The following is a 25,731-nucleotide window of genomic DNA, read 5'->3' on the forward strand; positions in this document are numbered from 1 at the left end:
CCCATAAATACAAGCACATATTTCAGACAGAAGACATTTCCCCAATCTGTCCACTTCATGCACTCAAGATTGGAGGATCAAATTTGGCCCTTAGTTTTGAAATGATAAAATTTCTTGGGTATTGCAGAAGACAATCATGCAATAATTCTGCAATTATACTGTAATTATTGACCATTTAAATGAATAGCAAATACTGTACACGTCTACATAATCAAGTGATAATTATGTTCTTTTATTTGTCTTCTAAATGAAAGAGTCGTCAAGAGCCTGAATCAGGAAATTACATTTTTACTTATCTGGTTCCATCAAATTTGTTAAATTACACATTAATCATGCAGAAACATGAAATTATATCCAGTATGCACTGGGAAAACAACAGCGGTTATATTGGTTATTTTATATGTGCAAGAATGAATTCTTCAGTAAAGTCCTTGCCAGTTTACGGACCACATTTTCATCCGGTGTAAATCAGTGCCTCTTTACTGACTTCAGCTACACCATTTTATAACAGCTGAGGTTCTTGTCCTGGATTCATATCTGGATCCAAATTATCCCAACTCAAAATAGCAGTGGTGCAGACCCACTCACCTGGCTATTCTTCCCCATCCTCAACCGATAACTATTTGCCATCAAAATAACACTTCTCCCTTCCTCCACCTCAATCCAATGTCCTGACTTCCCCTATATTCTACTCTAATTCATACCCTTTTATTCTTTGGTGAGTTGATTTCCCTTCCCCCTCCTCCCCCTAGTCTGAGCTGTTACACCATCATGCAGCAATTCTTTGTGCTTCCCTTAATCAGTAAGCATTGCTCACCCAATGGAATTGCATGAGTCATAAAATCAGAGTTCAAGGGTGCCAGAGAAACAGGACTTAAGAGAGACAGGAAATGAACATAAGGGGTTAATATTTTGCAGTTCCCAAGGGAAGGCAAAAATCTTAGCTAATCTAGGAGAAAGAAAGAAAATTTCCTGTGGAACTCATGGCCAGGGGATGTTGTAAAGGCCAAAACTATAACTGGATTCAAAAAAGATTTAGATAAGTTCATGGAGGATAGGTCCATCAATAGCTCTTAGTCAAGATGGTCATGGATGTAACCCCATGCTCTGAGTGTCTCTAGGTCTCTGGCAGCCAGAAACTTGGACTGGACAACTGGGGCTGGATCACTTGATAATTGCCCTGTTTTGATGACTCCCTCTGAAGCATCTGGCATTGGCCACTGTTGGAAGACAGGATACTGCACTAGATGAACCATTTGTCTGACCCAATATGGCCATTCTTATGTTCTGTGAACTCAGTAGGAAAAGAAGGCAAAAGGATAATATTGGGAAATGCTTTTTCCCCCAAGTTACCTTGATGGTGTGCCAAGCTTGAATTAATAAGGGATTTAGCAATAGGAGGGAGCTAAAACAGCACTGAGCATGTACTGTATTGCTTATTTAAGCCCATCTAAGGAATTCAGGTTTGATGCAGACAGTGAGGCTGAGCTTCAAATCATTGTGGATTTTTTTTTAAAAGAAATATTGTATCCTGCCTTGGTTTTCTTGCTTTTTTTCCTCTCTCAATAGAAAGCAATATCCTTCAAATCTACACATTACAAGGGATGGGTGCACAACCAAGCATGCAGTGTGGGTGAAATTCACCCCTTTGTGGAGGGCCAGCACAACGTCTGTGGATCACATAAAGAGAACTAGGCAAACTTGTTTTCAGATTAATTGTCTGTTCAATGGAAAATGCAGTTTTGGTCAATCTGCAGATTTGACATGTATGGTATGAGCAACAAAGCAACCAGCAGTAGCACTGGTGTTGGTGGGAGCAAAGGCAGTTAAGGTGCTGCTGTCCCTTTCCTTCATTTTAATTTTCTAGGAGGGCATTCACCTGGGATGTGGGAAACCCAGTTTTGAATTCCCACTCCAGAGCAGAGCTGAAATGGACTCTTCTGATTCACTGAAAATTCTGGAAATTTTCAGATTTGGTTCAATCCAAACCTAATTCTTTGTATTCTTATTTTTGGAATTGCCACCTAACTGAAAAATCAATTACTCACCCAGCTCTGCAAAAATCCCTGTTTTGATGGAGAGCATATGTGGGAATGAAGTGGCCCAAAGACATAGTGCTGGCCTTCTGCACAGGAAAGAATTTCAATAGGAAAAGACAGGCTAGAAAATGTATTTATAAAAACTGCTGACACATTAAACGAAATCTCTAACTGCACAAGAACTCATGAAATACATTAGCCTGCTCTCAACATTCAAAGCTCTGAACTGAGAAGTGCATGCAATGCCTAATATCAGTACATGACACGCAGAGTACAAAAGATGCTGAGTTGTGTTAATAAATTATTACAATGTTAAGATGTCTTGTTTGCTATAGATCTGAGTTTTCATCAAGAATTCACGTAGCTGAGCTCCATGTGTTACACTTGAAGCATTCCAATCATTTTATATAATGTTGAGTGATAAAATATATTAAGGCAGCCAAGATAGATACCTGCAAACACAAACTCTCTTCATAAAGTCCAGAGTTCACAAGTCTTTAAAAACAAACAGTTTGTGGTGTTCAGGAAATGTTGCTCTCCAAAGTCATATTTACAATCTTAAATCCACAGTGTTCTGGTTATTTTGAAAACCAGATGACTGGCAGACACTTGAGGGTAGTGAGAGGACTAATGAATGCCAAAATATAGGAAAGGAAAATAATGTAGTTGAAATTATTTTAGATTTATGCCATCTATATGTCATCTTTTCATTCATCGTTTAAGACTTAAGTCCAGGATATGACTGAACTTTGTGTTGCTTAGCTAGTACATAGTTCCCATTAAATACATTTAGTCAGATTTCAGGGTAAATTTTCAAACAAACATTCTTAAGTGACTTAGGGTCCAGATCCTCAAAAAGTATTAGGCATCTAACTCCCACCAATTTCAATGGTAGTTAGGTCCTAAATACCTCTGAAGATCTGGTCTTTAGGAGCCTAAGGGCTTGTCTACCACAGGGAGTTATTCCAATACAGCTATTCCTAATTAATTATTCCTGATTAACTCCATGTATGGAAGCTCTCATTCTGGAATAAGAAATTCCAAACATGGTGTTAAATCAGGAACAATTCACTTTAAAATCTCATTTACCCTATTCCAGATTAACTTTCAACCCTAAATCTTGCTGAAAGTCAATGGGACTGAGACTGCTAGAGTATGTCTACACTGCAATTAAACACCCACAGCTGGCCCATGCCAGCTGATTTGGGCTCAACGGGCTTGGACTAAAGGGCTGTTTAATTGTGGTGTAGATGTTCGGGCTCCAGCCCGAGCCCAAACCTGAATGTCTACATTACAATTGAACAGCCCCTTAGCTGATATTGGCCAGCCATTGGGTTTTAATTGCAGTGTAGACATAAATCTATGTGCTTAAGTCACTTATGAAAATGGCACTTAAGTGCTTTTGAAAATGTTACGCTTTACTACAGATTACAATGACATTTAAATATACAACATAAAAAAGTATATGCTTTTTATCAGCTCTACAGTATCATGAAAACTACATTTTAACCAATTGTGTGCCTTATCCTACACCCTGTTACTCCAGTGGAAGAAAGCTAGTGTAACGGAGCAGAGAATCAAGTTGTCTGTCTAAGTTGGTCTATCCCTTATGTCCACATTCCTAAAAGATTAGTCAGATGTAGAGATGGACCCAAAGATTAGGGTGTTTCAGCTCTGGAATTTTGGTTCAGGCCATCTCCCATCAGAATACTTTTGTCTCAATGAAGCTCAGTCTTACAAAACTCTGAGCACTCTGGCCCCAATCCAGCAAAGTACTTTAGCACGTGTGTAACTGTAAACACGTGGGATTACTTACATGCTAAAGTATGTGGGTCAGTTTGAGCACATGTGTAGTCCCTTGTGTTCACAGTTACACACATGCTAAAGTGCTTTGTTGGATTGGGGCCAGAGTGGTCAACACCTTCAGGTCCGAGATGATATGGGCATGTCTATACCATATCCTCCCAGCCTGAGTAGACAGATTTGCACTAGTGGGGCTCAAGCTAACCCACTAAAAACAGTGGATGTTGTTGTTTGGGCTGCAGTTCGGGCTCTAAGCCTATGGGATCGGGCCAGCTTCAGAGCCTCGGCTGCAGCCCTAGCCACAACATCCATACTGCTGTTTCTGGCGAGCTAGCTCAAGCCCTGCTAGTACAAGTCTGTCTACCCAGGCTGGGAGGCTCACTTACAGCTGCAGTGTAGACATATCCTATGATAGCAAGAGTATTAAAAGGATAAATATCCCCCCAAAGATGGTTGTTTTTATATTACTCTTTGTCATGTGCACAACGGTCTCCAGCTATGTTGACAACAGTATCATGTCTCCTAAAGCTGTTTCAGAGTCCTGACTATGAGTCGAGCTGATTCCAGTGTCAGAGTCCGTATCATTTATGTCTACATTAGTCACTTTACGAACAAAGTCTGGCACTGCGACACACTTGCTGGAAACCTCGCTGCCTTTTGTCTGCTCTTCATTAGCTGGACATCTGGATTCAATTTTGTCTTTGATATGCAGTGAATTAAATTCTTCCGCAAGGAGTTCATATTCTTTTTCCTTCTTTTGCAGCAGCAAGTCCCTGTAGGTAAGCTCTTTCTGAATGCAGCTCAAGTGAGAGTGGATTCTCAAGCCATCTTTCGTACTTTTTTCCAACTCATGTTTGACACTTTCTAAATTTGAGGATTCTAGTTGGCCATTTAAGGCCTCTGCCATGCATTTACCATCTCCATTTGTTTCAGTGCATACACCTTTGACCTCTTTTTCAATTTCAGCACAGAGCTTTTCAATTAGTAGTCTGTGATGTTTCAGTCCTTCTTCCATCTGTAAAATTCCATCACTTTTGCTCAAGTATTCATGCATCTGATGTTGACCATGTGGAACATTTGTTTGTTGCTCAGCATCATTTGGAGTGGCCATTAAATAAGAATCCTGCACATAATTTTCTCCATCATTTTCTACCTGAACGAGGTGGAATTTGGCTTCACATTTTTCAATTTCCGTATCCAATTCCTTCATTCTGTTGACTTGCTGATGAATGGTATGATCTTGGGAAATGATCAGATGAATCAATGTCTCCATATTGTCTCGCTCTTGCAGAGTATGGTCCTGTTTAAGTTTGGCCAGTTTCCTGAAAGTCTTTCTAACAATCCTCTTTTGCTTATCCACTGGCAACAACTTCATGTAATTCGCTGGGCTGAGCTCCCATTGTCTTCCTATGTTTTGTACTATCTTTGCTTCAGCTGTCCTCCACAACGGAAATGAGAGGAAAGCATCTGACTTCACCAGAACAAAGTGCAAATTGGGCTGCTCCTCTCCCCAGGCCTTCCAAAGTCTCAGCATTTTTGTCAGCGGGGGAAGGACCCGCTCAGAGCCTCTCCATTTTTCTATGATACAATAATCACTAGGTTGTCCAAAAAGAAACCTTTTTTCTCCAAATGTAGCTTGATGTTCCTCTAGTAGAGCTTGGATCACATCAGCACAGGTTGTGCGCTTTGTCAGTCCGCACACAATTTTCTCCTCCTGGCATACCCAAACCACTATCTCCCTTTCATCAGAAGCCATGTTCTTGTCTGGAGATCTAGAATAAGGAAACATCAATATGAGTTACGTCAGTGGCATGCAGTGTGTGAATCAAAATGACAATCCATTTATCCTTGATATAAACTGCCAAATGGTGGGCAAATGTCCCATACTCTTAAAAAAAAAAAAAAATAAAAATCCTAAAATGTAAATGGAGAGAACACCGGCCTGCCTGCCTCTCTGTCACTGGACCAAAGGGAAAGAAATACCAACCTACCTGAATTTTAGTCAACTACAAATCCAAACCTCTTTTTCAGATTCTTATATATTAATTTTAAAACCCTGTCCCACCCTTTTCTCTAAATGCCTGAGTGCAATTCACTTAAAGAGCAGAAGTATAGATTAATATAAAGTGCTATTCTAATTGTATTATGCTCCCAGCTGGATCAAGGAATACTGGGAATCTCAGAAGAAAGTCTTTTCTCACAAGATAACAGTATAATTTGTAGATAATACAGGTTCAGAAGCTTGGGATAAACATCCAGATTTTTTTGAATGAATCACTAAACCACCACGAATCATGTGAACCCTATAGGAGATAAAAGAAGAAGAAATATTGTGATGCTGAGACAAATCTGCAGTGCCTTTGCTCCACATCATCGTAGCGTTGCCAACTCTCATGTATTTTATTGAAAGTCTCGGTGATATACAGTGTTTTTCTTAAAGCCCCAGATCATGTATTCAAATGATTATGGGAAAATCTCAGCTTTCGTGAAAAAAAATAAATTAAAAAAAAAAATCTAGCTCTTGTGGTTGTGGAGAAAATCATCAAAATGTGACCTGAGTGAATGTTAAAGGGTCCAAAACCAAAACGCAAATAAAAAGAACCCCAAGCTTATTGAAAACGAAAAAACCCAACTCTACCCCGCCCCCCAAAAACCCCATCAAAAACTCCACTCATCATTTTTACACCCATTTTGTGATTTTTGAGGGGGTGACTAATGATTTCCAAATGCTTGAGGTTGGTAATACTGTACATCACCAGCAGAGATGTGGCATCTCCGAAGAATTACACCTATTGATGCAGAGCTGTCATAGAGGCATCTATAGCTCCACTCCTCCCTGCTGCCAGTGCAGGCAATGTGGTGAAGAGGAATGGCCAGTACACCACTACATTGAGCAGATGTCCAGGATTAATTCCATTAAACTGCTTCAGTTTATATCTGACAGTGGCCCCAGAGTCAGAAAAGAGCCCCCATGTAGCCTGGCCACACCCAAGGATCTGACCCATTGTTTAGCTCTAGATACATCCTCTGAGCACAATACATTATTGTGAATCTTCTCTTGTATTCTCTGTAGATTCAAATGAACAAGCTTTAATCCACTTCCATGTAGAAAGCTTGAAAAATGCAGGGATAATGGAAACGTGGTCGACATAGAAAGTATTTGATTCTACAATAGTTAGCATTTCAGACTGAGTCACAGTATTTTTCTAGGCTCATGTGCCATAGCAGGATTAGAGCCTAATCTGGATTCATTAGTGTTACATCCTGCTTATTAAAACATTTCTGCTAGTTTCGTTTTTTAAATTATTACCCTGTTTGGGAGATTAAATGTAATCCAAAAACTTGAATTGTGATTGACTCAGCTCTGTATGGAGGCAAGATGCCTCAAGAGACTGGGGTTAATAACGGAGTACAAATGTAACATATAGTAAATATCTTATTACTGTTATATAGTACAAGAGAACTCTGTTCAAACGCAGTGTTACTCTTCTACTGGAGCATTCTTGTGTAAAATTCATACTTTGCTAAATAAGTCTGTGTGGTAAAAATCACAAGTTCTTATTTCAACAGGTCCCATTTAAAAGATCAGTGATTTACTGTAATTAATTTAAGCAAATCAGAGTTTCCAACAGATTACTGAAGCATACAGAGGGCATTAAAAATCCCAGATAACAAAGATCAAGAAATCATTAAGGCATGGGTCTGTACTAAAAACCCAAAACACAACACAATGAGAAAACATTAGATCAGTTGACATTACTGTTGAATGTGTCACAGGCCACAAAGTCAATATCTGTCACCTTTTAGTAAGTTTACACAGCACAGGATATCATAAAAATGTTTTTACTTGTTGATAGATTAGTAGTTAAATGAAACTAACAGGAATAGACTATTGCAACAGAGTTCAGCTACAATGGTCAACAAACAATGTTTGCTTTAAGCTAAAGTATGCACAAAGAAAAATCCAGAATGGAATATCAAGTTACTGTAGGAGCTAGGTGTCAAGTAAAGATTACACAAATTAATATAATCATTATCAAATGTACCTGATAGTTGCTCAAATAATTACACCAGCTGCTGATAAAGAAATAAGTGAAAGAGAAATCAAATGTAATTTATCAGTCTATGATTTTCAAAGTGGAAAAAAGCTGATAGACAAACAAAAATGAAATAGGTGCAAACACGTATAGGTGTAAGAAACAATATACTGGTATCTCGGCTGAGGTAATTGCTTTATAGGATCTACCCCTCTGTTTCTTTATAACAACACATCGGGTATCAGGCATGCACAGTAGATCATCCCCTCTTCATTTAGTTGCACTTATAGAATTATAGAAATGTAGGGCTGGAAGGGACCTCAAGAGGTGATGTAGTTCATCCAACTGCTCTGAGGCAGGACAAGTAAACCTAAACCATGTCTTACAGATGTTTGTCTAACCTGTTCTTAAACACATCCAGTGATAGTGATTTACAATCTCCCTTGGAAGCCTATTGCAGAGCTTAACTATCCTTAGAGCTAGAAAGTTTTTCCTAATATCTAACCTACATTTCCTTGTCCCACCTCCAGTGGACATGGAGAACATTTAATCACAGTCATCTTTGTAACATCCAATAATATACCTGGAGACTTATCAGGTTCCCCCTCAGTCTTCTTTTCTCAAGACAAAACATGCCCACTTCTTTCAACCTTTCCTTAGAGGTCAGGTTTTCTAAACATTTTATCCTTTCGCTTGTTCTCCTCTGGACTCTCTCCAGTTGTCCCCTCTCCCCCATTTTTTCTTTTAAAGTGTAGCTCCCAAAACTGGACTTAATACTCTAGCTGAGGCCTCCCCAGTGCTGAGTAGAGATATGCAATGCTCCTGTGAATACATCCCAGCAGAATATTAGCCTTTTTGCAACTGTGTCACGTTGTTGGCTCATATTCAGTTTGTGATCCACTGTAACTCCCAGTACTTCTGGGAATACTTTCTGCAGTACTACTGCCTCACCTGTTATTCCCCAGTTTGTTATAATAGTTCTTGCTTCCTTCCCCATTCTCCTTAGACTTTTATACAAACTCTTTGGGACAGGTATTCTTTTCATTCTTAATTTTTTGTTACAGTAAAATGTTATCTTTGTGCTCTCCGGTACACTGGAAGTATGTGCCAGATTATATAAACTATGCAAATGTTCTCCTTCTTCTCCTTCTTCTCTCCTCTCCTCTCCCCCCCCCCCCCCTTCCCCCAACTACTTTAAAGGCTACCTAGCAAGTCTTGGCAGGTATGAACCCATGAGGTTAGCAAAACTTCAAGTAACCTTAAAATGTCTGTAGGTACAATGTACCAGTAGACACTTAAAACTATACCCTGCCATCAGTTTTTACACAGAACTCTTACTGGCTTCACCAGAAGTTCAACAAGCAGACTGATGGAAAAATACTGCTGACGTTAGAAAATCCCAATAGAACTCCAAGAGGCAATGTAGAAAATTTTTCCAGCCTCTTTGTGCCACTCAGGAATCTCAAGGGGGCCAGAATCTGGCAATAGCTGGTCATCAGAAAATTCCCCTGATGGAGGGAAACTACCCACTGCAGATAGCCCTCGCACCAACGTCAGCTACCATGCAATTGCCCGTGCAGAGGAGAAAATGTTCCAGTTTGGAATGAAAACAAATTTCAAAATCTCAATTATTTTTGTAGAATGGAAATTCCATTTGTTGGCCAGCACTAGAAAAATACGTATGGAGCTACAAGACCACTAGGCAAAGCAGATCAACAAACATTTTAACATTGATTCTGCTTTAATTTGAGCTTCAGGAATTTGCAAAGAGCCAAGCTTATGGTGCCCTATGCTGAAGTCCTCATTCAGGTGAAATTCCCACTGAACTCAATGGGATTTTTGCCAGCATAAGAATTAAATGATACGACTATAAGGGATGGTCCTCGTATGGAAACCCAGGTCAAAATCTCCCATATGTTGGGGACCAATTGGATTTCTGGTTCTTTGGGGAAGTTCACATCTGAAGTTCACAGCTCTGAATCAGATCTCTGAATATGAATATTTCTAAAGCTCTGGAAGGGTCTGATCTGAATCTGAATTTTTCAGCTTAATGCTATCTCAAAGAGAAAAAGTTTCCGGTTTTGGCTTAGTAACTTCTTTCACTGTACACGGCACAGGGGTGACCGAAGGTCCTTAAAGTGAGGGAGATGGGCAGCTGAACTGTGGCCCCACTCCTTTGTGACAGCCCTTCCCCCCCACCTGAGGCCCTGCCCTTTCACTACCCATTCCCCCCGAGGCCCCACCTTCATGCTGCCCCTTCTCCCCAAGTCTCCACCCCCATGCCGCCTCTTCCCTCAAAACCCCGCCTCCCACTCGCTCCTCTCCACTCCCTCCCTCATTGCTCGCACTTGCTGCTGGTAAAAAGTGGGAGGGCATAGCCCCCCTGTTCCGGTGCCCCTGATACTGCAATGTATGGGTTACTATTATTGTTAGACTTGTTTTTCTACAACTTTACTACTGAATAATTCCTTTGTATGTGTTTTGTCCTGAGGTTGGTTTTCTTGAACTTCTGTATCTTCCTGGTTAAGTCTTATTTGAATCTCAAAGAGCAAATGGCAGAAATTCCTGCAGTGACTGTCCAGATAGTAAACCTAACACAGAATGAATTTCTTAACGGTCCCTTTTGCTTTTTTCAAATCATCCTCAGTCAATCTGGCTATATATTCAAGTTTAAAACCAGCTCTTGGACATTTGCTCTAAAGCACTTTGAGCCAAATCTTGTGCCCAGGGTGCAGCCTGCCTGGATTATGTGCTAGGGGATGTCTTTAGGGCATAAGAGAGAAAAGTTCTGTCCCCCACATCTAGGCTGTGAAGCAATAACTGGAGTTACTCTGTTACTCCTCAGGCTGCAGGAGACCCTACTCACCTCACTGCCCAACTCCATAGGAAAAGGGTTGCTGACTCTACATAACCCCAGAACCACTGGCCTCACCCCTGCTCTTCTCCAGCCAACTTATGTGCACCAGGGCACATTTCACCTCTGTGGGGCGCAACGCGGGTAGACTCTGCACATGGGGTCCCAGAATCCTGACCCTTCTTCCCTCCTGCATCACACTGCAGTCAGGGCACTTAATGGCCACAGAGAGGGAGTGGAGCAGGATTTTACCATTATCATTTACGAACACCACTGCAGAAGGACTGTCAGGCTCATCCTGATCAGAGTAATCCTTATAATGCAATAAGTCTCCGAAGAAGGAGGAAGAATACCCAGGTACTTTTCAAAAGTAGCTCTCAGGGCGCTTTACAAAGGAGGTCAGCCTCATTATCCTCATTTCACAGATGGCAAACTGATGCACAGAGAAGCTAAGTGACTTGACAAAGTTCACCCAGAAAGTCTGCAGAGCAGCAAACCCAAGACTAGTGCTCTAACCACGGGAACCATCCTTTCTCTCCTGGACATGACAGACCTCAAGCCAGTTTGAAAGCAAATGAGAAACATTAATAAATTAGTTCAAAATACATAACACAGACTTACCCTAACCATTTGGTTTTATCTTCAATTGATATTGTTATATAAGTATAGTGCCACCCTTGCTTAAGTTTAAGATAGGTTATTGAAAACAAAAGAAAGCATTAGGAACCAGGCAAGCTCTGTAATATTTTTTTTTTATTAGGAGAAGGCTTTTTAAATTTAAATATTTCAGGAACATTATAATAATGAATTACAAGAGAGCCTATTTTAGCTAGCTCTATGTAACATACAATAATGATCTGAAATGATAGCAAACAGCTTTAATGCAACAATGATACATTACAAGTCTTGTCTATTAATATTCTTCCCAAATATCTGGTCACCCTATCACCAATGTAACTGTAAAATACATTCCCATGCTGAGGCCATTGTAAGTAAAATATATTGTTAAGGGACAGATAAAACATTAAGGAGTCTGGTGGCACCTTAAAGACTAACAGATTTATATGGGCATAAGCTTCGGATGCATCCGAAGAAGTGAGGTTTTTACTCACGAAAGCTTATGCCCATATAAATCTGTTAGTCTTTAAGGTGCCACCAGACTCCTTGTTGTTTTTGTAGATACAGACTAACACGGCTACCCCCAGATAAAACATTACATCACAAAATACATTAAGACCACAAAAGTATGGCTGATCGATAAATGTGTTCTAGAGGGGGGGAAATGCATATTGTAAACATGTCCAGCACAGAATTGTACCTGACTGGGTGCCCAGCACTAATAAAGAGAACAGTGGCAAACCATGGACTGATTCTTCTATCCTCCTTTTCTCGCCTACCCCTGCACAGTATGGATAAGGGTGGCTGAATCAGGTTCCATATTTTCAGTGAAACAAAGAAAAGGAAACAGAAGTTGCTTACGAAAACAAACTATGAGAAAAGAAAAAGAAAAGAAAAACCCACAGTCAGATGGAACTAAAAATGGGATCCTTGATAAGTGCAGGTGATGTTTGCTAGGTAGATGGGTGGCAGAGTTTACACTAGGGAAAATACAAACCACAGAAATTGTAAGGCTAAAAGGTATACATATTTGGAGGCATCAGACTGATAAGAACAAACAGGTAATAGTTACTGTAAGAAGCAGTGGCAAATTTAGAGTTAGTGGGGCCTTGTGCACAGCTTCATTTCTCCCCACCCTCGGGACCCAGCCAAGAAAAAGAACATTCTCTCATCTCCCCACCGCTCTCCCAAGTTTTTCGTTCTTTTTTTCTTCATCCTCCTCCTGTATTATAAGTAATAGGAAGTAAATGAAAATAAAGTGAGGTATCTTGATTGGGGCAGAGGGTTGGGGTACAGGAAAGGGTGCAGGGGTCGGGTTCTGGGAGGAAGTTTGGGTGCTCGGTGCGGGCTCTGGGCTGCGGGTTGGAGGTGGGAAGAGGTGAGGGGTGCAGGCTCTGGGAGGAAATTTGGGTGCGGGCTGTGGCAGGGGGTAGGGGTATGGGATGGGGTAAGGGGTGCAGGCAGTGGGAGGAAGTTTGGTTGCGGGCTCTGGGCTGGAGCAGAGGTTGGGGTGCGGTAGGGCTCGGGGGGTGGCGCTTACCTTGGATGGCGCAGATCCCAAAGTGACTGGCACACCCCTCGGGCAGCGGCTTCTAGGCTGGGGGAGGGGACGGGAGGGGGAGGGTCTCTGCGCGCCGCTTCCGCAGCTCCCATTGGCCGCAGTTCCCAGCCAATGGGATCTACCGAGTTGGCGCTTGGGGCGGGGACAACGTGCGGGGACACACACACACACCGGGGCTGCAGGGACATGCCGGCTGCTTCCGGGAGTGGCACAGCATGGAGGGAGGGAGGCAGCGTGGGCAGGGAGCCACCTTAGCCCTGCTGCTGGCACATCTCTGCACGCCTCTTGGAAGGAGGGGGGCAGCGGGTCTCTATGCACTGCCTGGGGTGGGGGCAGTGCGCAGAGCCACCTCCCCTCTGCCAGGGGCATGCAGAGATGTGCCAGCAGCCAGCCACTTCTAGGAGCAGCGTGGGGCCACCGGCCACCGAATGCAGGCAGCCTGCCTGCCTGAGTCCTGCTGTGCCACCAGCTGGGACTCAGGGGCAGATTGTCAGATGAGATTTGTCCTGCATTTTGGGGGCCCTGTGCCACCGCACTGTTTGCTTCATGGTAAATCCGCCTCTGATAAGAGGAACTCTCCACCCTATAAATACTTTTGGAAGACTCTCCTGAAGATTGAGAATGAAGGTATAATGATGACACAGCAATTGCATGGTTGTCAGCCTTTCAATGGTGGCTATTACTTTACAAATCTCCATTGCTAATTCTTCACCTCTTTATCTGCCTTGACTGTGAAATGATTTACAGTATGCTTTCCACCACCCTCAGGGTACACACTCTCTATAACTTGTATCCACACCTTAAATCTGTCTGCCTGTCAGACAAAACAACAAGGTGGGTGAGATTATATCTTTTATTGCACCAACTACTGTTGGTGAGAGAAACAAGTATTCAAACTGCACAGAGCTCTTCTTCAGACCTACACAGCAACAACTATCCTGACAGACAAAGCATCATTCTCCATTATATATTTAAGGGCTTCTGGCTACCAGTCCAAAAATGTCTGGAAGGAAACTTCTGTGAGTAACCATGAGCAACTTTGCTGAGAAGGCACAATGCCAAGGCAGATAAGCTGCATCAGTGCTATACTATGGCGGGCTGGCAGAGTGGAGATTTTGAGAACAAAGAGGGAGCCAAGATCATGGTTTGTAGAAGTGCTTTCCAAAAAGAGCAAAAAGTAACATTAGCAACTTGATCCACTGGAAAAAAAAAATCTTTGATGTGAATAATGTGACTGCTGTTGGAGAACCAGTATTGGCAGCAGCTGAGGCAGGAGCTCCCTAGTTGAAACGGACACTGTAATTTGCAGCAGTATGATAGGTGTGGGAAGAGAGACATTTTCAAATTGTTCGGTGTTGGTGCACAACACACAACTTCGCAGACTGTTCCTTTCAGCATGGCAGCAGGTATGTTTGGTAGGCTGTTTCCACTCATCATCAAATGAAACTGTGCTGCCCAATTTTTCTGCCGCCAAAGTACCAATGCAGAAATTTACCCATGTAAAGGACCAGCACAAAACCTACGCAAAAAACTTAAGTCTTGTGCTGATATGGCTTGTTTACAGGATGAGCCTGAAAATTATTTCTCCCCAGACCTCTTCCTTATAAACAGAGGAAGGAGAAGAGTTTAAAACTCATGTCCGATACGGGCCCCCCTCTGCAGATAACACATGGGGCAGTAGCTGAGCTGGGCTCTTCCCACCCCAGTGAACACTCCCTACTCCAAGCACATGACCCCAGCAACTGATTACCTATGCACTACATTAACAGAACATTATTTAGTTTGCAAAGTCAAGCACTGAAAAGTTGGGAAACTTTTCCTGACAGTTGCCTTCATAGTCCTAAATCTGCCCCAATGAATGTGTGTTATATGTCTTTAGTTAAATGCTATTTTTTCCATAGGGACCCTACCACAAGACAACTGGATTATGATTGTATTAGTAACCATAAAGCTGGGGTTTCCTAACCTTCAAATTATTGATTTTGCATCTTTAATGTTCTTTTGACCCAGGTCTGTTGTATGTAATAGATAGCTAAATCATGCAGTACTTAAGAGCATTGGTGGAGTAAGAACATCAGAGCAAGTCTTCTATGAGTTTCACTTTGTCTATATATTTCGTTATTTTAACAACCAGTGAACCACCCAGTTTTGAAATTACACCATATAATCTCCTCTGTCTCTCTTGTTTTCATTAAAGTGCATTGAAAATGTGATCTCCAAAAGGAATTCTTGTCAAGACCTCATTTGCAAGCAAATTCTTTTTTCCTTTTCAAATCTATTTCATCTCTCTTTGGACCTTTCTGAATGAAATGGGTTCCATTACTTACAACTAGTATTTGACGAGCCAGAAGGGGAAAAAAGAAACCCAAGATGGAGTTAATACCCACGCTGAGTATTAGATACACAAAAGAAATCTGAACCAATTTATATCAGATACTTTGAATAGGATGCACAAGTATATATACAAAACTACCAAAATGGAGCCATTGTAATGCTAGCATGTCTACTCCAGCTGTGTAATAATAGTGGGTCTGTAGCAACTTGTGGTTAACTGCTTTGTAGCTTCAGAGAGGCTGAGTATTGAAATGAAAAGCCATGGTAATAAAATAATTAGGTCACAAATTTTAAATCTTTGACATTAATTTTGAGTAGAAAATCTTCCTATTTATCTTCGGGCTTGTCTACACTGGCACTTTACAGCGCTGTAACTTTCTCGCTATGGGGTGTGAGAAAAAAAAGACACCCCTGAGCGCTTCAAGTTTCAGCGCTGTAATGTGCCAGTATAGACAGTGCTCCAGTGCTGGGAGCTATTCCCCTTGTGGAGGTGTGTTTTTTAGAGCTCTGGGAGAGCCCTCACCCAGCACTGTGCCGTTGCAGTGTAGATGTGCCCTTAGGTCATTATATGGCATCCATTAGCATAGTGTCTGAGCACCTCACAATCATTAATGCTTTCTTCTCACAACACCCTTATGAGCTAAGGAAGTGCTATTATCTGGATTTTACAGATGGGGAACTGAGATGCAAGGAGACTAAATGAATTGCCCCAGGTCATACGGGAAGTCTGTGGCATAGCAGGTATTTGAACTCATATCTCCCAAGTTCTAACTACCACCTTAATCCCTTCTATTTCCCCTATTCATCCTAGGAAAGAATGGCTAGTGAAAAAAAAAAAATACACATTTGGGTTAACTTTGATACTATATGAACAGTGCGTATCACTTCATTATAATGAGAAATTAAGTGTTTAGTAGTTAATTAAGAGAGACATATCACTGACAGTTGCAAGAAACACTACCAATCTGTCAGATCTGAAAGGCATTTGCTTGGTATGTATTTTGTAAATTACAGCTAATTCTTTACAACACCTTAAGCAGACTGAAAACTAATTATTGTGATATATTTAGTTCACAGTAAGTCGGGTCGAATTAACATTTAAAACACATATTTGATGTCTCAACATTTTGGAATATACAAATGTCTTTGCACCAGAGCAGTTAAGGATCCTTTTAACTCAGGCAGTTAGGTGCCTGTATAATTCAAGTGTCAAATGCACAAAGGGAGAAGAAAAAGAAAGTTTACTTTAGCAAGACACTATCAGTTGAATGAGTACAGTAGCGGCAGCTAAACGAGCACATTTCCCTCCTCTCTCTCTCTCTCTCTCTGTAATATTTGCAGGAATACACATATTTAGAATCCTTTTGTGAAATATGTTCTCATTCTAGTGGTCACTACCATAGCTCTGACCTATGACTTTAAAAATTACAATTATCTATACCCAGCTTTATAGACAATAGACAATGAAAAGCATAAAATACACACACATGTGCATATTTTAGACTCTCCATTGTCATATATGCTATCACACACAAAAACAATGTTAAAAGAACATTAACTCCGCAAAGTCCAGCACTCAAAAGGTAGTAAGTGCCAGAATTAAGGCTGCCTTGAGGCAACCATAATTCATCCCCTTATTGAATATGCATTATGATACTGACTTTAATTACATGATCACATGGTATTTATCCCCCACAGGAACCCTACTTCATTCCGGGCACTTGACAGGCAGTGCTCACTTATTTCAGAGTAGCAGCCGTGTTAGTCTGTATCCGCAAAAAGAACAGGAGTACTTGTGGCACCTTAGAGACTAACAAATTTATTAGAGCATAAGCTTTCGTGGACTACAGCCCACTTCTTCGGATGCATACAGAGTGGAATAAATATTGAGGAGATATATATATACACACACACATACAGAGAGCATAAACAGGTGGGAGTTGTCTTATCATTTCTGAGAGACCAATTAAGTTAGAGAAAAAAAACTTTTGAAGTGATAATCAAGATAGCCCAGTATAGACAGTTTGATAAGAAGTGTGAGAATACTTACAAGGGGAGATAGATTCAATGTTTGTAATGGCTCAGCCATTCCCAGTCCTTATTCAATCCTTTGTTGATTGTGTCTAGTTTGCATATCAATTCCAGCTCAGCAGTCTCTCGTTGGAGTCTGTTTTTGAAGTTTTTCTGTTGTAATATAGCCACCCGCAGGTCTGTCATTGAATGACCAGACAGGTTAAAGTGTTCTCCCACTGGTTTTTGAGTATTATGATTCCTGATGTCAGATTTGACATCATTTCACTTAATGAGCAACTGTGATGTTGCACTCCATATGTTTATGGAAATATGCTTATGAGTGTAAATATTATGTAACTGGAATATGCTTTGTGCAAAAGGTCTCTTGTAAGGTATCATTACAAAGCTTATAATCTACTGAGTGTGATCATCCTATTTGTATGAATGTATCATTCTTGTATCTGAAGCTAGAAATATGAAATATTACTCTAAAGTCCTATTGTAACTATGCAAAGTGTGGAACATTAATGGTGGCTTGGAATCTTGATAGCTCCCATTAACTAGGACAGTTGGTTGTGAATGGCTCTGTTTACTCACAAACCTTCCTGGGTAGGTGCAGGCCAGCTCTGAAAGAATGGAGAATGAGGTCTTCCAGTGACATGTGATCATGTCACCTGGTACTGGAATTCATCTTAAACCTTGTGCTTTTCTATTTAGAAGGAGGGGTGGGGACCCAGAGACACAAGAGTCCCACCTTGTGCCAAAGCTATAAAAGGGGGTGGAACAGAACAAAGGGGGCTGCCAGTCATGAGAAATCCCCTAGTTACCACCTGTGCTGGAACAAGGACTGTACCAGGGGAAAGGATTGGACGCAGACTAAGAAGGAGTCTAGTCTGTAAAAGAAGCTTATTGGAACATCTCTGAGGGTGAGATTTACCTGTATTCAGTTTCTTAAATGTATTAGGCTTTGACTTCCGTGTTTTTGCTTTATTTTGATTGGTAACTTACTTTGTTCTGTTATTATTTGAAACCGCTTAAATCCTACTTTTTATACTTAATAAAATCGGTTTTGTTTATTAATTCATTCAGAGTAAGTGATTAGTACCTTGGGGAACAACAGCTGTGCATATCTCTCTATCAGTGTTATAGAGGGTGAATAATTTATAAGTTTACCCTGTATAAGCTTTATACAGAGTATTTGGGGTTTGGATCCAATTGGGAGCTGGGTGTCTGGGTGCTGGAGATAGGTGACCTGCTGAGCGGTTTTTGGTTAAAGTCTGCAGCTTTGGGGGCATGGACCAGCCCTGGGTCTGTGTTGCAGAAGATTAGCGTGTCTGAGTCAACAAGGCAGGGTTCTGGAGTACCAAGCTGGCAATGGAAAACAGGCTCAGAGGTAATTCCAACACATCAGGTGACAGTCCCAAGGGGCTCTCTATGACCAAACCCATCACAGCAAACTATTCAATAATTACTGATCTATGTATGGCCTTACGCCTTATATACCAGACGTTATTAATACCCTGCTCTGAAGACAGAATCATTAATTTCCTCACGGACTTTTCTGTGGCGCTCATAGAATCTGAGTGCTTCACACACATTAATGAATTTAGCTTTACCACACCCGTGTGAGGTGAAGGAGTGGTATTATATCCCTTTTACAGATCAGGAACTGAGGCACAGACAAGTTAAGGTAAAAAGCATCCACTAATTTCTGGAGCCAAAGTTGAGACATCTAGGACTTGATTTTTCAGAGTACTTAGCATTATATAGCATTTAAATGTGTTTGATGCAACCATTGATGTCAATTGTAGCTGTGATTGCTAAGTATTTCTGCAAATCAGACCCCAGGGTTACAAGTCAGGCACATAGAAAATGAGAAACATGCTCTTAGTGGTGCCTCTGAAAATTCTGGTTTAAGTGACTTGTCCAGCATCATATAGGTGATAGAGGTAGAGATAGAATCCAATCCCCGATGGCACAATCTCATCCAACTGCCTTAAACATAAGACCATCCTCTCTCTTCCTGCAATCTTCTGCCTCATCTACCTTCTGCAATAAACGAGGCAAGAGTCCTACAGACAACAACCTCCTTTGATATACAATACTGAGGGAGAATGCAGAAGGCCTCCAGAGATCCATTCTCTGCACTGAATGAAGCAGGGGTCCTGGGGAAAAAGTATAATGTGATCATATAATTAAAACCTAAATTATACTGCATATGCACTGGGGGGAATTAATTAAGTTTGCACAGTTTGCTTGACTTTGCTTTTTAAAAAAAACAACAGGAAATGACACAATCTACATTAAAAGAATTTGATTAAGGTTGCAAACTGGAAAAAACAAAACAAAACAAAAAACAGAAATTGACATATATGTGGATCATCAGCAGGGTTGGAACCTTTCAGATCCACCATGCAGACCTCTGAGTGTTCCTGGCTTTCAGTCACTGACAAGTCTATTTGCCCAACTAGTCCCAGCCTTCCCTTCTATTCCCCCCTACCCCAGCTTTCAGTCCCAGACTCTCCATACAAACAATCCCAGTGTGTCGTCTCCCGCCCCCCCCCACATCCTCCTTGCTCCCAGCCTCATTCTTCCTGCCCAGCCAGTCCCAGATTCAATCCATTCCCAATCCCAGTCTCAGTGACTCCTCGTCCCAATCTCTTCCCTTTCCCAGCTTTTATTCCTTCTACATTTGAATCGAACAGCTTCCTTCGCTGAACTGCCTGGCGTGCAGTAGAGACAGGGTCCCAGTTCTAGTGCCTGGCCTCACACTGGCCCAAAGAAGCTGGAAGCATACTGGGAAAGTCTGGCTTTGCTCTTGTAATAATGGGCTGGAGGGAGCCTACTCAGTTGCTTTGTGAGGATGACACATATGTAGTCCAGTAGAACGTAGGAGCTGTGATGGGATGGAGCATATGCTGTCATTCTGTGAGGATGGAACATGCACAACCTCGTCAGCACTAGGAGCTGTAAGGACATGGAGCATGCTCAATGAGGACAGAATATTCAGAGATTTTAGTTGCTAAAAATCAATGAAGTCTCTACAGAGCATGTGTAAACTACAATTTTTCAAAAGTCTTATAACTTGGCCAGATTTGGGTAGACTGTCAAGAGGATGGCAAAAGGCCCATCCCTGACACAAACACCATCCTGGGCCAAATTTAAGTCCCTACTTCAAACATGGGGAAACTAGAGCTATACAGAAAAAAAAAGGTCATCAGAAAATTTTAACATGGACAAAACAATGTATTTTTTCCTAGTCTTGTTCTCAGAAATGGCTGAACTACGTTGGGTTGTCTTTTTTTTTTTTTTAAAATAAATAAGTTTCTGCCTGAGGCAGGTACTCAACATGGAAAATTTCAATCCAAAATGATGAAAGCTTGGCAAAGTTATAAACAACTGAAATGCTCCAGCCCCATCTACAATGAATACATGAACACACATACGTACATTTAGTTCTCATATATAGAGATAGTCTCCACAAGTGTAAATCAGAGCTTCATTGCTGAAGACATGGCTCGTGTGTGTAGCTGAGGAATCTGACCCAAGATACATACACAAGCACCTTTGTTGGCAGTTTGTATTACACACACCAATATATGAAATACCCTTTTAAAAACTCCCTCAGGCACCAAGTAATGTTGATATTTTCCATTTTCCCAGTGGTTCTGAGAAGAGTTGAAATTAACATGGCTGTTTTGGTTTACTGATAACTGTTATTTAGATAGGTTTCCAGAACAGGAGTACTTGTGGCACCTTAGAGACTAACAAATTTATTTGAGCATAAGCTTTCATGGGCTACAGCCCACTTCATCGGATGCATAGAGTGGAACATATACTAAGGAGCTATACACACACACACACACACACACACACACACAGAGAGAGAACATGAAAAGGTGGGAGTTGCCCTACCAACTCTAAGAGGCTAATTAATTAATTAAGAGAAAAAACTTTTGTAGTGATAATCAAGATAGCCCATTTCAGACAGTTTGACAAGAAGGTGTGAGGATACTTAACATGGGGAAATAGATTCAATGTCTGTAATGTCTCAGCCATTCCCAGTCTCTATTCAAACCTAAATTGATGGTATCTAGTTTGCATATTAATTCAAGTTCAGCAGTTTCTCTTTGGAGTCTGTTTTTGAAGCTTTTCTGTTACAAAATTGCCACCTTTAAGTCTGTTACTGAGTGACCAGAGAGGTTGAAGTGTTCTCCTACTGGTTTTTGAAGGTTATGATTCCTGATGTCAGATTTGTGTCCATTTATTCTTTTGTGTAGAGACTGTCCGGTTTGGGCAATGTACATGGCAGAGGGGCATTGCTGGCACATGATCTTCATACAACTACTATTATGAAGATATCAGACCAGCTCTAGTAATAATGTTCTGGTGTGTCTATAGCAGCATCATATTAGCGGTCCCCAAACTTTTTACCTCGTGTCCCTCCTTGCCCCTGTCTGTTCCCCTCCCACCCCGGAAGCTGTGGTCAGGAGACGGGAGCAGGGCCATGGTCAGGGCTGGGGCCATGGCTGGGCCAGGAACCAGGGGCCAAGACTGGGGCTGCAGCTTGGGCCTGGAGTGGAACCAGGGCCAGGCCATGGGCCGAGGCTGGAGGCAGGGCTGGAGCTGGGACTGGGAGCAGATCTGTAGCCTGGCTGGGGCCAGGAGCAGAGCTGGGGCAGAGGGAGACTGGGTGGAGATCTCTCCCTCCCTCCCAGGCCCCGCCACACCCCTCTGAATATTGCTCATAGAGAGGGACACTCCACCATTTAGGGACCACTGTACCAGAGGTAGCCCCCCAATTTCTTGCCATTGATTTAGTGATTAAAAAAATATTTAGGCTGTGATTATTATTAAGTTACACTTTTGGCCTCCAAATATTGATGGTAACCCTTTACATAAATATCAGCTCCAAGTAGAACAGCAGAATCCATAATAAAAGATTTAGATACAGGACCACATAACTATTGCATTAAAGATAGCAACATAGATAAAACATTTCAATACCTGATCATTGAACATTTCATCTTCTCTTTGCTAACCAAATTCAGGTGTTTAATTTTTCATATTGAACACATTTATAAGGCACCGATTGAGCATAAAGGAAAGTAAAGATCAGCCAGCTTAATGAAGCACATACCAGAACCAAATGTTATAGTACAGATGTGACTCTGAATTGTATACTTTGGGGTACTAGTAACTAGTGCAGGTATTATGACAAATTCCTTCTCTTCTATAGTAAGCCCTGATTCAAAGTCCATTGAAGTCTCTGAGAATTTTACATTGACTTCTACAGGCTTTGAATAAGGCCCTGAAAATCAACCCCTTAAGAAACACGCAAGTAGTTGTGCTCTCTAAGTAGTTCAGTTTCAAAGAAAGTCTATTTACAAGGGCATGGCAGTAGTCTACTCTAGATGAGCCAGAGACATGAATTACTGTAGTGAAATCAGCTTCTGATAAAATTAGGCATATTTTTTGCATTATTTGGAGTTAAGCCTCTATTCTGAGATGACAACCAAATTCCACAATAGTCCCTCAAACAGACATATTCCCTGCATAGTGGGCATGCACAAACTGCCAACAAGCCTCTCAAGACACTTCTCTAGCAACATGAACATCACTTCAATCTTGCAGAGTATTAACCAACTGTCATCCAAAGAGAAGTGTTGTCTTAACACTCAAACAGCCAAGAAATAGTTCATGATGGATTGATGGGAAAGGAAGCAGCACTGACTATCTTCAGTATTTTGAGGATAACCCACATTATGGTTCTTCAGCAACTTCATTGGGAAACAGCCTGTTTCAGTGCCACAAGAATGTCTAATGCCTGACTAAAAGTTGTACAATAAATCCAATTCTTGTTCAAGAACTCCCTCTAAAAGTGACACTGGTGAGGAACTATCCAGTATGTCCACATCACGACAAGTTATAGAGGCTCTGTGTATATAAAAGTTGGGAGTGTCCTGCCCTCCCAAAGTAAGACATTCGCTATCTCCATCAAGAGTTGACTTGGGACCTCACTACAGGCGTCCACCAATCAGGAATTATATGGGTGAAACCCAAATGGAGCTGAGCTCAGCTAGGATCTCCTGGAACTCGGAAAGAGTAACAACTTGAAATTTACCTAAGAGTAGCTGGGAGTTTGCCTCATTCTTTGACATTTTATAACAGTATAGTCAACCATCTGCTCACCTACGAAGAATGCACACCAAGATTGCTAAAATGTGTTAGAGTGCAACTATTCTCATCAATATTAACCAGATCATGGACAGCTTGAGACAATTTCCTTTGGTTAGCTCTTTCCCCTCAGGATAAAGGAGGCCAGAGAAGACACTGGGTATAAATGGATTCTAAACAGCAGGCCTAGAAGCTAATTTTCCTTCACCAATGGCAGTTTCCTGCCTAAACGCTTCATGTAAGATTACCAGTAAACCAATAAGTTCTATAAGAATGTCACTGATCTACCGTCTCATTAATAGTGGTCGAACAAAAATAAATATATATTGTAAGGCTATATCTCTCTCTATATAGATAGAGATAGAGATATAAAAATCATAAAAGACTGACAACATAGCAAGTGTGACAGGTATGACAATATCCTACAATATCTTTGGGAGAACTTATTGTATTAAGTTTGTGTCATTTTGGGCCAATGATTGTATGCAATTCCTTGGAGAGGGTATCCACTGCCCCTCCAGGAACTAAGAAGAGTGGAAGATGATTAGGCAAATTCATTCAGGTTGTAACACCTCCCGAGAGGTACCACCTCATGATGATGCTTGTGTTCAATCTGGATTCTTTAGAGACCAATAGACATAGAAAGGACTTTTGGATGAATAGCCTGAGTTTAAACTGACTGGGGGCCTTCATTCTGACCCAGCATGGAAGGTCCCAATCCTTAAGGAAGGGTTAGAAGAACTGACACCAACAAGAGCCATTGTGGAGATAAAAGAATATGTATGCTAATAAGCTTATTGTTTGCAATATATTCGCTCTGTATGCTTTCACTTTAAGAATGTATGCTTGCTTAGAAAGAGCTGTGTGGTAAATTAACTGTGGCAATTGTGCTGTTTACAGCCTCTGAGGAAGGAAGCTAAAGCAGGCCCACTGAGGCAATCTGCCTTCCTTGGCAGTGTAGGCAGCAGGAAACCTGGAAATACTGGCATTAGAAAAAGTTCAGAAAAGGGCAACTAAAATGATTAAGGGTTTGGAACAGGTCCCATATGAGGAGATTAAAGAGGCTAGGACTTTTCAGCTTGGAAAAGAGGAGACTAAGGGGGGATATGATAGAGGTATATAAAATCATGAGTGGTGTGGAGAAAGTGAATAAGGAAAAGTTATTGACTTGTTCCCATAATATAAGAACTAGGGGCCACCAAATGAAATTAATGGGCAGCAGGTTTAAAACAAATAAAAGGAAGTTCTTCTTCACACAGCGCACAGTCAACCTGTGGAACTCCTTGCCTGAGGAGGTTGTGAAGGCTAGGACTATAACAGGGTTTAAAAGAGAACTAGATAAATTCATGGAGATTAAGTCCATTAATGGCTATTAGCCAGGATAGGTAAGGAATGGTGTCCCTAGACTCTGTTTGTCCGAGGGTGGAGATGGATGGCAGGAGAGAGATCACTTGATCATTAGCTGTTAGGTTCACTCCCTCTGGGGCACCTGCCGTTGGCCACTGTCGGTAGACAGGATACTGGGCCGGATAGACCTTTGGTCTGACCCAGTATGGCCATTCTTATGTTCTTAAATACCATGCAACCTGGAAATACATCAGTCAGAGGGAGAGAGACATGTGTCTCTGTCCAAGTGATAACAGCTGGGAACCAGAAAGTGTGAGCCTTTGGCTGGATTGTAGAGGGGAAATACATGTGCAGTTGCCCTGGACTGTGACAGTGAGTACAAAAACTTTGCCAATCTTCTTCTGTGACCAGTCAGCACTGAGACTGGACCATCGAACTTTCCCCCTTTGAAAAGCATTTTGCTGCTTCAATATTCAACTGTGTAAGATGATGGTCTGACTGTGATGGGGGAGGGAGGGGCAGAATTCTAGTTCAGTCCCAAAGCAAGGTCAAACATACAACTACTCTTTGCCTGTTCCTCGTAATAACTTAAGAAACATACATGGTAACTTTAACATCTGTGAACTCACAAGTAAATGAAGATGACCTCTGCTGTATAAGGAGATTGAAGTCTCCCAGTACCAATGCCTGGAGACCACACCAAGGTCAGCAAGTCTCAAATTTCTGTTAGGAGTCTGAGGTTGACCATTTTAGTGAGCGGTTTGGTATGACAAGATTCTAATTGTGAAACTGCCCCGACAGCTGCAGGAGAGGACCTTATGCTGCAAGTACCTTAGTTGTCAGTGTGCAGAAAGCCTGTTGACACATATTGTCCAAGTAGTGGATTCTACATCTTCAAAACAACAAAGCAATTTTCAGCACATCAGCCTACCAATAATAAAGCCAACA

At 41.4% G+C, this 25,731-nt stretch overlaps 1 protein-coding gene across 2 annotated transcripts in view; it reads right to left on the reverse strand.

The window, feature by feature from the left end:
• Positions 1-211: 211 nt before the first annotated feature.
• RASSF9 (Ras association domain family member 9) overlaps positions 212-25,731 on the reverse strand; it is a 34,679-nt gene continuing 9,159 nt past the window's right edge. For both annotated transcript variants that reach the window (XM_054027516.1, XM_054027524.1), the window contains one exon: positions 212-5,614. In XM_054027516.1, coding sequence (XP_053883491.1) covers positions 4,339-5,614 — 1,276 coding nt within the window. In that variant the 3' untranslated portion in view covers positions 212-4,338. The remainder of the gene's footprint in view (positions 5,615-25,731) is intronic.

This window comes from Malaclemys terrapin, chromosome 1 (assembly GCF_027887155.1).
Source record: "Malaclemys terrapin pileata isolate rMalTer1 chromosome 1, rMalTer1.hap1, whole genome shotgun sequence".
NCBI classification, from domain to species: domain Eukaryota; kingdom Metazoa; phylum Chordata; order Testudines; family Emydidae; genus Malaclemys; species Malaclemys terrapin.